This window comes from Aspergillus lentulus (genome assembly GCF_001445615.1).
Source record: "Aspergillus lentulus DNA, contig: Alt12, strain: IFM 54703, whole genome shotgun sequence".
Taxonomy (NCBI): Eukaryota; Fungi; Ascomycota; class Eurotiomycetes; order Eurotiales; family Aspergillaceae; genus Aspergillus; species Aspergillus lentulus.
The window spans coordinates 1,636,217-1,650,402 of record NW_028322115.1 but is presented as its reverse complement, the minus strand read 5'-3'; the positions used below and the strand labels follow the sequence as shown (position 1 = coordinate 1,650,402).

Here is a 14,186-nt window from a genome sequence, read left to right as displayed (position 1 = left end):
GTAGATTGCTGTAGGCAGCAGATTGTAAGGATTACATCTGCAACCGAGACATCGGGGTTGGCTTCCTCACTGCCATCGTCGTACTGGTGTATGTCAACCTTAACACCCAGAAGTCACAACCAACAGCATAACCTCGTCAGTTACGTAAGCACTGATGTATGTTAAAACGTCGTATTAGTCTACGGAGTAGACTTGATAACTATTCAATCTCGGATTCGTTCATTCATAATATCCTAGCATACTATGTCCAGCCTACTTGGCCACTATCGAAACTACATCCTCATCCGCAACAACATGACCCAGTCCCACCCGCTGCGGGATATGTCTCGCACTCGCCCCCCAGACCAACGCATACTTGAATGTCTCCTTCAGCGTCCGATGGATGGAATCACACACATCCTCGATAGTCGAGTTGCTGCGCACGATCAGCGCCTCTGAGAAGTCGGGGTCTTCTCCTTTCCTGTAGGCTGTCAATACCCGAGTGGAATTCTGTAAAAGGGCTTGGGAGTGGAAGTACCGTTTCGTGTATACTCTGATCAAACGCAGTTCCGTCCAGATGCGTTCGACGACGTCTTGCACGCCTAGATCGAGTTCGCAGCTCATGACCGCTGTGTGGGGTTCGCGGGCGAGCTTGTCGAGGAAGTCGAGGCTGACACTATCGATTTTGTTGTAGACGTAGAGACTTTAGTAAGTTAGTATTAGTATGGATGAGTGGAGTGGGACGGAGGGCTGGCTACCATCTGATGTATTTTCTGTGGTCTTTCATGATGACGTCGATGAAGTCGTCGATTGTTGCTGAGGTGGTCTGTCAGTATTGAGGCTGCAGTATAGGCTAAAGCGGGTGTTGACATGGCGTACCGTTCTCGTCGCGCACTAGGACCTCGCAGTTGAGGATCTTGTAGTCTCTCAAGACATTGAAGATCATCTTCTCATCGAGGTTCTTGGGGGGCGTCTGGAAGGTGATTTTCATGCCACCGGCCTTTTTGGCTTTGAGGTAGATGTTGCTGTTGAAGTCAGTATGGAATGTGAAGGGGGGTGGTTGCTTGCGTCCTTACGGAGGCTCCTTGTTGAGACGGATCCCAACGGCGTCTAATTCTGCTTCCAGCAGAGCCCGCTGTTCGGCGCGTTTTGTGGCGTCCAGAACCATGAGGATTAGGTCACTCGTCTGCACATGGTCAGAAGATCATTCCTGAAACAGTGCAGTGTACACACCTTCGCAGCCGAGATGACCTGCCGTCCTCGTCCCTTACCCTCAGCGGCGCCTTCAATGATACCCGGCAGATCGAGAATCTGGATTTCAGCACCGCCGTACTCCAGCACACCGGGGATGGCCGTGAGCGTCGTGAACGAGTACGCGGCAGCCTCGCTCCTGGTCTTGGTGATCTTGGACAGGAAGGTGGATTTACCGACAGACGGGAAACCAACAAGAGCAACTCGGGCATCGCCGCTCTTGCTCACGTCGAACCCTGCACCGCCACCGCCGGCGCCGCCGGTGGGCTCCAGCAGCTGTGCTCTTAATCTGGCGAGTTTTCTGCACGCGGGTCAGTGTGTGCAAGCACGAACCTCGCAGGAAGGGTAAGACTCACCCTTTAAGCAGACCAAGATGGTATTCTGGATCTAGTCAGAACATGGACTCGACTATGTATGCATTGGAGTCCCACCTGTAGCCTTGTTTTCTAGTCTCAAAGTTAGCTGCGGGGTTCTCTGGATAGAGACAAGGATGACTTACTCTGCGTCCTGCGCATCTCCTCCTCGATCCTGCATGGTTGCTACATGAGTTGCCTGGTCTTGTGAGAATATACGGCGCAAAACGTACTCTTTGATTTTCTCTGTAATGTTCACCATCTTGACGGTGGGGGAGTCCCAGGACCCCTCTTATGCTTCGATTCGTATGTACTTGGTAAAGAAAGAAGACCGCTCCAAGAGGCCTTGCCGGTGCAATAGTAGGTATGTTAGACAAGAAAATGAGAGAATCTCCACAATGAAATAGAATGTCTCGAATACAGCTTTAGAAAAGCCGTCTGGCAAAGCATATCAAAATCGTCGCAGCAAAAAAGGCGCCAAGACCAGCCGCTTACATAATCTCAACATCGCCTCGTGATTTCGCCTGAAGGCATCGCAGACTTCTTTGCTCAACGATCAACTGACAAACTCAACCACCACTATTAGAATACGCAATCATGGCGGAGACAGCCGTCGTTGACCCTCCACATGCCACAGAGCCAACACCTCTACCAACAGAATCCACCGAGCCCAGCAGCCTCACTCCCAGCGACGAAAATGCTCTCACCCAACCCTCAGAAACCGCCGTCGCGGCCACCACAGACGCCGATGGCACACAAAAAAAGACAAAGAAGATAATCAGGCGAAAACGACGACCCGCCCGGCCACAGGTCGACCCTGCAACCCTGAAATCCGAGCCGCCCCCGCAGACAGGCACTGTCTTCAACATCTGGTACAACAAGTGGTCCGGCGGCGACCGCGAGGACAAGTATCTCTCGAAGCATGCCGCGCCGTCCCGCTGCAACATCGCCAAGGACAGCGGGTACACACGCGCAGACAAGGTCCCAGGCTCATACTTCTGCCTGTTCTTCGCGCGCGGCGTCTGCCCCAAAGGCCACGAGTGCGAGTACCTCCACCGCCTGCCAACCCTGCACGACCTCTTCAACCCCAACGTGGACTGTTTCGGCCGGGACAAGTTCAGCGACTACCGCGACGACATGGGCGGTGTGGGCTCGTTCACGCGCCAGAACCGCACGCTGTATGTTGGGCGGATCCATGTGACGGATGATATCGAGGAGGTGGTGTCGCGCCATTTCGCGGAATGGGGCCAGATCGACCGCATCCGGGTGCTGACCTCGCGCGGGGTGGCGTTCGTCACGTATACGAATGAAGCGAATGCGCAGTTCGCCAAGGAGGCCATGGCGCACCAGAGTCTGGATCATAATGAGATTCTGAATGTGCGCTGGGCGACGGTTGATCCGAACCCGTTGGCGCAGAAGCGGGAGGCGAGGCGCTTGGAGGAGCAGGCGGCCGAGGCGGTACGGAGGGCGCTGCCCGCTGAGTTTGTTGCGGAGCTGGAGGGTCGGGATCCGGAGGCACGGAAGAAGAAGAAGATCGAGGGCAGCTTTGGGCTGGAAGGGTATGAGGCTCCGGATGATGTGTGGTATGCTCGGACGAAGGAGTTGGAGGATGCAGGCAGGGCCGGCCAGCTCGAGGCTCCAGAGCAGCACTTGATGATCGAAGCGGCATCCTCGTCTTCTTCCGCAGCTCTTCCGTCACAATCGGAAAACAGTGGTATCTTTTCAAGCTCAACTGTGGCAGCACTAAGGGGATTGGCCGGCGGCAATGTGACGACGCAAAAAGCCCCGGCGAATTCTGGCGGTCCTCTTGTGGCTTACGGAAGTGATGATGATAGTGATTGATTTCTTCATGGCTCTCATAAAGTCAATTGGTCTTGTGTACAACAGCAAAGATACCTCAAATTGTCTTCATTTGTTTTTGTTCTTGATTTTATACTAGTCATATCGTTCGGGCGTTCATCTGGCGGGTATATTCGCGATCAAAACAATGAGAGGAGACAGCATACGCCTAATAAGTGCAACTTCAATACAGATAGAACATAACATGGTACTTCATCACTCATTCACCCTTTACTTTTCATTTCCACGCCCAAGGTCATAATACAGACACGACCCCGTCCGGTAGTTGTAAATGAAGGCATTGCTGACACTGTCCGGGCCATCGTTCGCGCGACATTCATTGGAAAGGTCCAGTAGTAGTTCGTGCACCTGACTGAGGTACTTTCGCTCAGTCAACGGGGCACTTTGAATGACTGAGCGCCAGCTTTCCGGATCCGACAGGCGTGTATCCCTGATTGCTTCAAGCAGGTCATCTCTAGTGTCAATGGCCGCAATGGGCCCGTTGATTGCCTTCTCAACTACCTCCCGAGAACGAAGGAGAGCTACCTCTGGTTAGTTATAATTGTTCACGTAATGATGAGAATTTCGGGACATGACATACCAGACTCGACGATGTTTCGTCTGTTCGTCTTCTTGCTCCGGTGCTGAGAGCTCAAGATGCGTACGTCGCTCGATCTTTCACTAGCTCCAGCAATCGCATCTGACTGACTTGGCAATCGCGACTGCCGCAGGTCGGGTCCGCCCTCGCGTTGATTGCGTGCACGTTTCTCGTTCCGAAGCCAAGGGATAAGTTCGGAGCTCCTGATGTCGAGTTCTTCTTTGGGAGCGAGACACCTCACTTTGAAGCCTCGCTCCTTACTATCTTGTTTTGCAATGACAATCCAGCTATGGTTGTGCTCTTTGTACTCAGAGAGGAGCTCTTCCAATGATGAAGCGTCGACGGCCAATTCAGCGCTGATATCACTAGCCCATAAATCCTGTACAAGCTTGACACCCATTGTGCGCAGCACTGTCGCGTCGAAGCTTGCAACGAGCACGTCACACTGCCAATGTCAGGATAAACCAAAGGCACACAAGAAAAAGAATCAGACTTACCCTCCTGGTCTTCCAAAAAGCCCCAGCATCTGATTCAGCATGTTTGGTAGGTGCTTTCGTCGTACTTTTGAGATACTCGAGCATAGCGGAGCCGAGTCTGTCCCAGCTCAGATTAAAGCCAACTGCATGTGTTTGAGAGCAGCTCGTTCGACCCTTCGGACTGAATTCTTGCACCAACCGGTCATAGCGACCGCCAGCTGCAAAGACGTCCCGTCGCTTAGTGTCAAAAACACATTGGAAAAGGATACTGCCTCTGAAGAACTTGTCGTTCAGACTTCCAAGAGGGTTGACATAGACCTTCCGTTTGACGTCGAAGCCTTGCAAGTACGTCACGAGTATGTTCATGCGAGCGAAGATAGGCGCCAGTCGCTCAGCGAACTCAGTACCTTCCATGATGGACCTGAGCCGGTTTTGAGCCTGCTTAGGAGTGTCTGATGTGCATTAGCCACTGTTTCGTAAAGTGGAAAGTGAAACGAACCTCTGAAATCAAATCTGGCCAAGTCGTCCAACGACGTAGAGGCGACTCCGATGGCTGGCGATCGGAGTTCACTTCTGATCTTCTGCATCGTCCATTTGCCGAAATTCAACTTGCTGATAACCTCCTTGACCAACGGCACCTGAGAGGGAGTGATGCGACAAAATTCCATGATGAGCTGCAGAAGGTCGGAGTGATTTATGAGGAAACTCATCGGTGACGACCTTAGCGGTGGGAACTCTTCAATGATCTCGTCGAGGACCTTGATAACTTCCGCTTCTTTCAACGCCAGGTCAAGTGTATTGTGCGATACGATATCAAAGTCAACTTCTTTGTGAGTTCTGGGCTCGCTGCCATGGGGCATCTCTCGATAGACTGTGCCGAAAGCGAATGTTTTCTCTAGTGACGGGTCCTGTCTAGAGATAGAGCGTGCATTCGGCAAGGTGAGGTCGAATGGCAGCTGAAGCTGATTACCCGACGCGTCAAGCAGTCGAACGGCTCCGCTTCTATAGTGTTGGGACCGAGGGAACAGCATTTGCCGAGTAGTCTCAACCGCCCCATGTCTGCGGAATATAGCGGTCAGGCGCTCTTTGACTAAACTCTGAACGAGTAACTCATTGGCAGCAGGAGCAGCACGTGAGTCCACATCCCAGGCAATATCTTCGTATTTTTTGGGCGACTGCGAGAAGATGGCCGAAAGAATCTTCTTGTAGTCGGGGGCATTTGGATCAGAGAGGAGATGCACGATCGCTCGTCTAAATGTCTCTTCTTCAACCTGGAGAGGAATCTTGCCGCTCTGAAGAAGTTCCGAGGCAGATGGCCGTTCCTTTGGGTTATGACTCAATAGAGATTCGATAATGTTTCCCTGCACTGCCTTTTCCGAGTACTGGAAAGTCGGTGGAAGAGTATGATGTTCTTCTCGGATCGCCCGTAGAGTCTGGTCGCGCTCCATACCCGTGGGCAAAGGGTGGCACATCTCGAAGAATATTATACCCAACGAGTACATCTACCACAGATTAGCGACCCGGCCCTCGGCTACTGTGGTATTTTATACTCACATCGACTTTCTCGTTATAGTGACCTGCGAAGCCAGACTTCATCTCCGGAGCGACATAGTAAGTAGTCCCAAGACTTCGCGTGAGGTTGCCTTCAAAATCTGCGGTAGTCGACGAACGCACAGCTGTGGTAAACTGCCCACTGGTAGCCAGGCCGAAATCTCCAATTCTTGGATTGCTTGCCACATCAATGAAGATGTTATCTGGTTTCAGGTCGCGGTGTATAATGCCGTGGCTATGGATATGACTAAGCCCATCAAGAATTTGTCGAAACAGGCGCCATGAACGATCGATATCATCGTACAAGCCGTTCTTTATCAAGTCGCGAAGAGTCTGGCAAAGTCAGCGTTCTGCTCTCCAGAGACTACAAGGGACACTTACATGTTTCTCGCAATACTCCATCTGTATATAAAGCGTTGTAAGATGGGCTCTACCCTGAGAACCGGACCTGACTCGACTAAGCTCAGTCCCCGCGGCGCTCTCCTCGCGATACGCATCATAAGACTCTGTTCCACCTCCTTGAGATAGGCTTGCATCATGTTCGTCGTCACTGTCAGAAGCAAACTCGATCTTGGGATAACCGCTGGAGCTGATAAAGTCAAGCCCTCCAGTGCTATAGTCAAAACCGTTTGCGTCCCGACTAGCAAATGGGTCTCCCTCCGTCGATGAGATGGCTTCTTCGTCGACCTGGTCATACTCTTCTTCCAGCCATGCAGTGAAATAGCGAACCACGTATGGGTGATTGAGTCGCGAGAGCAGCATAATCTCCGAAAGAGTATCTTTGAGGGCCGAGGCTGACCTTTGAGAAATCTTTTTAATCGCATAAAATCGACCATCAAGCTTATTCCTGGCCTTTACAACCTGTCCAAAGCCACCTTTGCCCAGGCGCCCCGCTTCATCAAAGTCTTGGTTGTATCGCGAGAAAGCGGGAAGCCCCCCAGTCGAGTCAAGGCGTGGGCGTCTGGGCAGTGACACTGAGTTCGAAGTACTCGTACGAGCAATCAAAGGTGTGTCGACCCGGAAGAACTCGAATGGTTGGAGTTGGAAAGCGGTCGGACGCTTCTTCGGATCTGGTCTGAAAAACTCATGCAGCAAGTCCTGCAAAGGTGCTGACAAACCCAAAGTTCCCATGAGTGCGTTCGCTGAAGTATACCGCTGCAACACATCTTTACCAAATGCCATCTGCAGAAACACTATGCCCATGTCCCATACATCCGTTTTCATTGTTGGAGGCGTACTTTCTTGTGTGAGCTCGGGAGGCATCCAGAAGGGTGACTTTGAGATCGTCAGGGCTCTCTTGCTGTTCTCCGTATCCGGGAGCGCATCTTCAATGCTTCCTTGCAGCTTTACAATGGTGCCGCCTTGCGGGTTCCTGAAAAGCAGAATGCGTCCGCAGTGGATATCCCCATGCACAAATCCGCTGCGATGATAAAACTCAAGAGCTTCGAGCAATTGGATCATCCAACCACGGATAATTTCCACCGACACGTTCCCAACGATGTCCAGGAACTCGGATAGGGACCCTTTGTTTGCATATTCAAGAAGAAGATATACTCTCCAGGTGCTGTCTTGGGCATCGAAGGAGTCTAAGGGCCTATATATCTTAAAACCAATAAAATCCACAAGATTGGAGTGCCGAAGTCTTTTCAGAGCCTCTAGTTTGTCCTCACTGGCACGCATTCGCTCCCGGAAACAAATCGGTGCCGTCCCATTCCCATCGAGAGAAAGTTCTTTCAGGACGATAAGAGGTGCATGCGAGCGGCTCTCGGACACCACGGGTCTGACCGTGAACGTCTGCTTTCCTGGACTGCACTGTAGAAGCGTCTTCCCGAATACAGCACTAAAAGCTAGCGGTTGTTCATTTGTGTCGTTTATGATTAATGGTGGATCAAAAGTAATGGCGTCGGGAAAGTGGTCAACCGCATCGACGGAGCCGGACAGGCCTGTACCGGAAGACCTACTCTTTCGCCTGGAGAGTCGAGCCTTCGTGCGCTCTCTGAGTTTATCCTCCAACAGCTGCTGTAGAGCTCGCTCCTCTTCCGCTGTGGCCGCCTCCTGTTTTCGAAGCTCTTCTTGCCGTTCCAACTCTGCACGCTGATTGGCAGCAGCTTCTTGCACCATGCGTTCCTCTTCTAAACTTGGTAGATCCTTATCCTGGGCCTGTGCCTGGGCAACATCCTCGAGAACGTCCTGTATCGACACGGCGAGTTCATAGATCATCTCAGAGCCGAGCAGCTCTTTCGGTTTGTTTCGAATAATGTCTTGAATTTTTAACCTAGCCCTGTGACGAATGTTCTCCGAATTACCCAGCGAGAGATTCGGATACGTTTTGGGATATGTCGTTGGCAGCTCAACTAGCAAATCAACACGGACCTCGGGATTTGAGGAAGCACGTAGATGAAGCTTGAACGCCACATCGGCCGATTGCTACAATGCTCAATGTCAGCCGCGCCAAAAACCTAGTCGGAGAATACCAAGCGCACCTGCCAGGCGGAAGGCCTGTGCTCAATTTCTTCAAAGTCATCACCATAGATCGAGCGTAACGCCTCGGCCTCATTCTGGTGGATCTCCCGGTAATTCGTCGTCGCTAGTCCAGGCTGAGCAAGCGGAGTGGTATTCGACGTCGACTGCTTCCTCTCCGCTCGGGGAGAGCCGTTTTTATGGACATGGCTAGGATTCTTCTTCTGCTTGTGAGGCATAGCGGGGCGGTGGGCGGTGTAGAAAGTCTGAACCCAGATTCAGTAGGCCTTTGCCACGTGAGACGCGAGTGACAAAGATGCAGCCGAAGCTGCAGCCCTCTATATCTCTGAAAGGAACATATCTATAACTAAACCAGGGTGACAAGGATGAGAAAGAATGCGTTGTTCTTGAACTGACGGGATGGAGCTTAGAGCGCGGAAGAGCGTTATATAAACCAAGGCACTGACCCATCGGCACTTGATGGACCCTCAATTGGCTGGCCAGTCTCGCTCCGTTGTTTTTCCGCTCACCGCCCTGCGCTGTTAGCGCCGTCGCTGGAGAAGCGTAAACAAAGCACAGCGCTCCACGTCTCTCACGCCCTGCTAGAACCCGTCTTGATAGACCAATGGCGTCGCTGTTGCGATGCGTCTTTTATCAAGCTTGGTAATTGAAATTCAGAGTTTCCAGCGCAGACGCAATGCTCGACTGGATAAGTGGACAGAGCAACCACGTCGCGCATCTCGCAGGTGTGTCTCCATCAGTGCTTTGGCACCCACTCAGCGGTCGATAGTGACCAATGATCAACTACCTGCATTTATCTTTCTGAAGACCGGAATTGTCATTGTTGCGCGCTGACTTTGTGTTATTGTTCGTTTCCCTAGACAACTCAAGGGTGATGGATCCTCCCGAAACACCAGCTCCTGTTTTTGCTATTCGGGCCTTTAAGAGCGCCCTATTTGGCACTCCAGGAGCGGAAGACGAGGAGGCTACCGACCAGAATCCGAAATTAGATGAAAACCCAGCGAGTCGCCAGCAGAGCAAAACTGATCTATTGAAGCCCCCAGTTGCTTATCGCGCGACGAATGTCACCAAAACTGACAAGACGGACCTCGATATGGCAGTAAACGCGACGGTGTCGCCGACTAAAAGCATATTGATGACACCGGGTACTGCTGCAAATCGGCGGAAGACGGTCTCGTTTGGTGACGGTGTCATTGACAATGAAAGAAAGCGAAACGATGCGCACGCTCAGTCGTCCAGAACACCGACGAATCTATCCGGTAATCTAAGCAGCCAATGGTTGTCGAGCTCCACGGACAGCAAGGGCAAACCGCGAAGCAGACTCACGCAAGCCTTACTAGATTCTCGAGACAAGTCCCCCAATGACTCTACGACGACTAACGGCCAACAAGTTGATCCTAATCCGTCTACGAAGCCTGCATCTAAGGAGGCACTGCAGTCGACCAAGGAAGATGACGAGACTGTCAATCTTGATGACCCACGTTCTCAGTCTGGCAAATATTGGAAAGCTGAGTTTGACAGCTACCGTGCAAGAACGACGAACGAAATTAGAAAGCTGATCCAGTATCGGTCCGCTGCCAAGAAATTCGCTCTGATGAAGGAAGCAGAAGCTTCGCGTCTGGCAAAGAAGCTGAAGGAGGAGGAAGTGAAGGTCGCCGAAATGGAACGACACGTCACACAGCTCGCTTCGACGATGGTGGCGGAAAACGCAAAGGCAGATAGAGAGCAATTGGTTCAGGATTTGACCAAACAGACGGCTTTGGCCCTGCAGTATAAGCATCGAGTCAATACCCTACGCAAGCTTCTAGAGCAGCATGGTGTTGTCGGTAGTGAGGTGGATGACATCGTGGAAAAACGAGAAACGAATAACTCGTTCAACGATACAGGCCAGGAGCTGCTTAAAACTCAGCAGGCTTTGAGTCAGGCGAATGCCAGGATTGAGGAAATGAAACTCCAGCAAGTCGAATTCGACAAACTCAAGGAGGTGGCACAAAGCTCAGAGCAGAAGGCCTCGGAGCTGGCTCGAGAAAATCTCACACTGAAACAGTCCTTGGCGAGAGTCAAACAAGAGATGAGCAAATATGAAGGGCGACGCAAAGAAAAGGAAGCGAAGCTCAAGCAACGAGAGATCAAACTTGAAGCCCGGATCCAGGAGTATCGCAACCGTCTGAAGACGGCTTCACAGGAACATCGCGAAATGGAAGAAGACCTCAGAGAATCCTTCAATGAAGAACGACGTCGCATGCAAGACCAGATTGACCTTCTCCAATTGAAGGTAGCGGCGTTCGAGCGTGTCCCCGACCGTAAGATCCGCAACCGCCACTCATACAGTCCGCAGAAGGACTACACGGGGGTCCAAGTGTATGATTTTGGGCGCACCCTCGCTCAGCGCGACGAGACCGAAGAGTCGCAGGAGATCGATGAACCGCCGAGTCCCAGCCCACGCTCGAAAGACCGACGCTCGCGTAATCTACACAACCCCGTCGTTGATCTCGATTTACGAAAAGCTGCTCAAGCCCTGAGTATGGAGGGTATCAATACTCGACAAATGCCTTTTACAGACTCACCTCTCAAAGCTCCCGGCCGTCGTTCTCGCAGAGCGACGGTCGCTGCTGCTGACCAAATTCCACCCTCTTCACCCCCTGAGTTAGCACCTATTGACGTATCTACCGAGATACTTGCTGAAAAGTCGAAGTACAACCAGCATGAATACAAAACGCATCTGCCGACTCTCACTACTCTCGATTCCCTTGCGCGCCACCTAGCCGACCGCCAAGAGGGCCAACAATATCGCACCCATCGTCAGAAAGCGCGCCGTGCGCCGTCAAAGTACAGCTTGGACGCCATATCCGGCTTGGCGGATCTGCGTGTCACCGAACAAACGGGAAAGAGACACAACCTAACTGGGTTACAACGAGACTCTATACCGGTGGAACGGATGCTGGCTGCCCAAGCACGACTTAAACGAAAGGACCAGTCCCGCAAGAGCAAAGAAGGGGCCAAGGAATTCGTCAAGGCGTACAATACATGATCATTTCGTTCATTTAAAATCTCTCTCTTTGTTTGTCTTGGTAAAGCGTGGGTTTGGGGGGGTTTTAAGGACTGGCGCCGGGTCTGATTTTGCCAAGGGTCTCAGCTTTAATATCCCTGATGTTCTCCAACATTATGACTCTGCCGTTTTCTCATTTTCCATCGTCTCTTGTTTCTCCGAGGTTACCCGAACGTCCAGTGACTGGTCAGTATACCCTTATGCAACTCGTTTGAGCTATTTAGTTTTCCAATGTTCATCTCTTTCACAGATGATGCAGGCTGCCTATATCTCGACAACAATAATATGCACTACTCTGTAGATGCTGTCAAATATTAATAAAGTCAAAGCTGTAGCACCTAGCGCAGACGCCATTTTGCAGTGAACAGTTATGCTTGCCAAAATTCTGACATGGCCCCAACCCCAGATATTCTGTTCTTGTGGGGGGTTGGCTCTGTACTCTGTAGTCTTCACTGAGGGGAATTACCAGAAGCGGTATTGTGTTCCTTAGGAAAACACATGGTTGAGGCTTAGCATCACAGTGCATGGTCTAATAAAGCCTCCTCCTTGCCCACTTAAGGTTATGGCTAACTTTTATTGCTATTTTTCCCACCCTTTCACAGTCCACTAACTCAAGAGCTTAAGGTGTTTTTGCCATTAGACCGAACCTCCTGTATTCTGCACTTCACCACCTCCTTTTATGCCTGTAAGTTGTCACTCATCATGTCTCCCTAACTATTCTTACTTTTTGTGAGGATAGAGTTTCTGCTTGCCTGGGAGCTTAGCTAACTATTATTTCTTTTTTTTATAAATAATGCAGCATAAACAGAGACCGATCATCGGGAGTTTCCGACGAGGATCAATACGGCGATCACTGGAGAGATATCAAGGGGAGCGAAGACGAAATACTTCCCCTTTGGACAGCAGAAAAAGTGAAACGAATTATATCGCTTGGCTGCAGAGTCTCCTACCAAGTATCAGGAGTGACTCCCCCGTCCCGATCTCAGGAGGTGGTTTTAACTCTTTTCGGGCCACCAAAATTCCTGGCATCGAAGCCTTTTAGGGAGAGCCTCGACATCCTCGCGAATCCAAAGAAGCTTGCTGATTGGAAGGCTCCAGCCTCTTCTTTCTACGCTTCTTTTGCCGACAACAAGCACATATACAGCACCCGGCGACTGCGAAAACCGCAATAATCGGAAGTCCAACAATGAGAAACCACCTTGTCGCCGTGTCAGACTCCCTATCATGATAATTCTCGCTGTTGTTGGTGTTGGTCGGCACCGGGGGCTCTCCACTCGAGGACTCGCATACCAGTCCGCCTTCCACCGCGGCGCCCGGAACCCAGGAGCTCAGTGCAAGAGCAGTACAAGCACCAATATCCGGCGGTGGGGGATGAAGGGTTGGCACATCGGTCGAGGCCCAGGTGATGTGCCATGCCTCATGCATGCGTACCGTCGGTACCGGGCTCGGGATGGTTTGCCGGGGAAGCAACGCCGTGGTGGCGGACACACTTTGGAAACACGCCGGTAGCGAGGTGCCGGGGATTGGCAGGCCGTATAAGGTAGAAAGGGTGAACCTCCTATTTCCATAATTAGTGGAAGGGTGCATCTACCAGCCAGCGGAAGCGACACCAAACCAAAGAGAACAGGCTAAGAGGATCGAAGCAAAGTCGCCTGGCGTTTGAGGACTGTGGAAAAGAAGGGATCAAGCGTGACTCACTTGGAGCAGCAAAAGGCGGTGGTTACACTGCGTGTTGCCGCTGTCATAGGGCTTGCCGACGACACCGTCCCCCCGATGCTATATGCCGTCCACCCGGCGGGACAGACGGCGGGGCTGTAATCAAAGCGGGAGCTCTGGCTCACACCCCATCCGGATGGTTGGCAAGACGGAAGTTCCTTCGAGACAGACAGATGATACGAATGTTTGGAGTAGAGCAGATAATCCGTGGTGCTGTATTGGTTGCCACAGCCGGGCGGTGGGATAAAGGGGGTCGTCAGCGGCTGCAGAGAGATATCACTAGTGGACACGGTCGTAGCAGACATGATTGTAACGAATGCCCCGGAATGTCATACTGGGACGGATGGATGGAACCTGGGGCTGTTTCGGCTGTCTCGTGCTTTAAGAATACGACAAGTCTCCAGTTGTAAACAAAAAGGGACGGGGACATGAGGGCGACTTGGCACAGAGCAATACATCCTATCGCTTAAAATGTGCCAATATAAGCTTGTTTACTGGGCAGATCGAGAGGGGGTGGAAATGAGCTACAAGCCACATTTTGGCCCCACTCCCATTTGGCCCGTTCAATGATGGCACTATTATAGTACGGAGCATGGAGTATGGAAGTATGTAAGGAACATAGTCCCGGAACCCTGCCAGTGCATCCTGCTGTTCGACCCTGCGGCTGCCCCGTGCACGTGTGCCAGCAAGCCCATATCATTGGTGTTGAGGACTGGTTCATGCATGTCAGATTATCAACGTCTGCGCTAGGGCAACATGGGGTCATAGATAGCTTCATCTACCATCAACCTACTGATGGCCTCAAAACAAACACCGCCGCAATCCACGCCAGATTCAGACATGGACTGTGTTGGGACAATCCAGAGCCATCCTCGGGGAATCTATACAATCTA

General features: G+C 51.6%; 5 protein-coding genes across 5 annotated transcripts; 2 read left to right on the top strand and 3 right to left on the bottom strand.

Moving 5' to 3' along the window:
- Nucleotides 1-252: 252 nt before the first annotated feature.
- On the bottom strand, nucleotides 253-1,845 carry ALT_6467 (ribosome-interacting GTPase 2; the record flags this gene model as incomplete). Its single annotated transcript, XM_033563525.2, has 10 exons — nucleotides 253-460; nucleotides 518-682; nucleotides 738-795; nucleotides 859-1,004; nucleotides 1,056-1,165; nucleotides 1,213-1,531; nucleotides 1,587-1,611; nucleotides 1,662-1,676; nucleotides 1,730-1,758; nucleotides 1,817-1,845. 10 exons carry the CDS (start codon nucleotides 1,843-1,845, stop codon nucleotides 253-255), a joined length of 1,104 nt encoding a protein of 367 aa, XP_033419416.1.
- A 335-nt stretch (nucleotides 1,846-2,180) lies between these two features.
- On the top strand, nucleotides 2,181-3,425 carry cwc2 (active spliceosome conformation promoter CWC2; the record flags this gene model as incomplete). Its single annotated transcript, XM_033563524.2, has 1 exon — nucleotides 2,181-3,425. The coding sequence occupies one exon, from the start codon at nucleotides 2,181-2,183 to the stop codon at nucleotides 3,423-3,425; it is 1,245 nt and encodes a 414-aa protein (XP_033419415.2).
- A 228-nt stretch (nucleotides 3,426-3,653) lies between these two features.
- On the bottom strand, nucleotides 3,654-8,746 carry cpcC (putative protein kinase (Gcn2); the record flags this gene model as incomplete). Its single annotated transcript, XM_033563523.2, has 7 exons — nucleotides 3,654-3,964; nucleotides 4,024-4,465; nucleotides 4,518-4,948; nucleotides 4,996-5,998; nucleotides 6,051-6,380; nucleotides 6,429-8,474; nucleotides 8,531-8,746. The coding sequence occupies 7 exons, from the start codon at nucleotides 8,744-8,746 to the stop codon at nucleotides 3,654-3,656; spliced, it is 4,779 nt and encodes a 1,592-aa protein (XP_033419414.1).
- Nucleotides 8,747-9,402: 656 nt separating this feature from the next.
- On the top strand, nucleotides 9,403-11,559 carry ALT_6464 (uncharacterized protein; the record flags this gene model as incomplete). Its single annotated transcript, XM_033563522.2, has 1 exon — nucleotides 9,403-11,559. One exon carries the CDS (start codon nucleotides 9,403-9,405, stop codon nucleotides 11,557-11,559), a length of 2,157 nt encoding a protein of 718 aa, XP_033419413.2.
- A 1,056-nt stretch (nucleotides 11,560-12,615) lies between these two features.
- On the bottom strand, nucleotides 12,616-13,598 carry ALT_6463 (uncharacterized protein; the record flags this gene model as incomplete). The annotated part of the gene is made up of 2 exons (XM_033563521.2): nucleotides 12,616-13,135; nucleotides 13,276-13,598. The coding sequence occupies 2 exons, from the start codon at nucleotides 13,596-13,598 to the stop codon at nucleotides 12,616-12,618; spliced, it is 843 nt and encodes a 280-aa protein (XP_033419412.1).
- Between the last annotated feature and the right edge of the window lie 588 nt (nucleotides 13,599-14,186).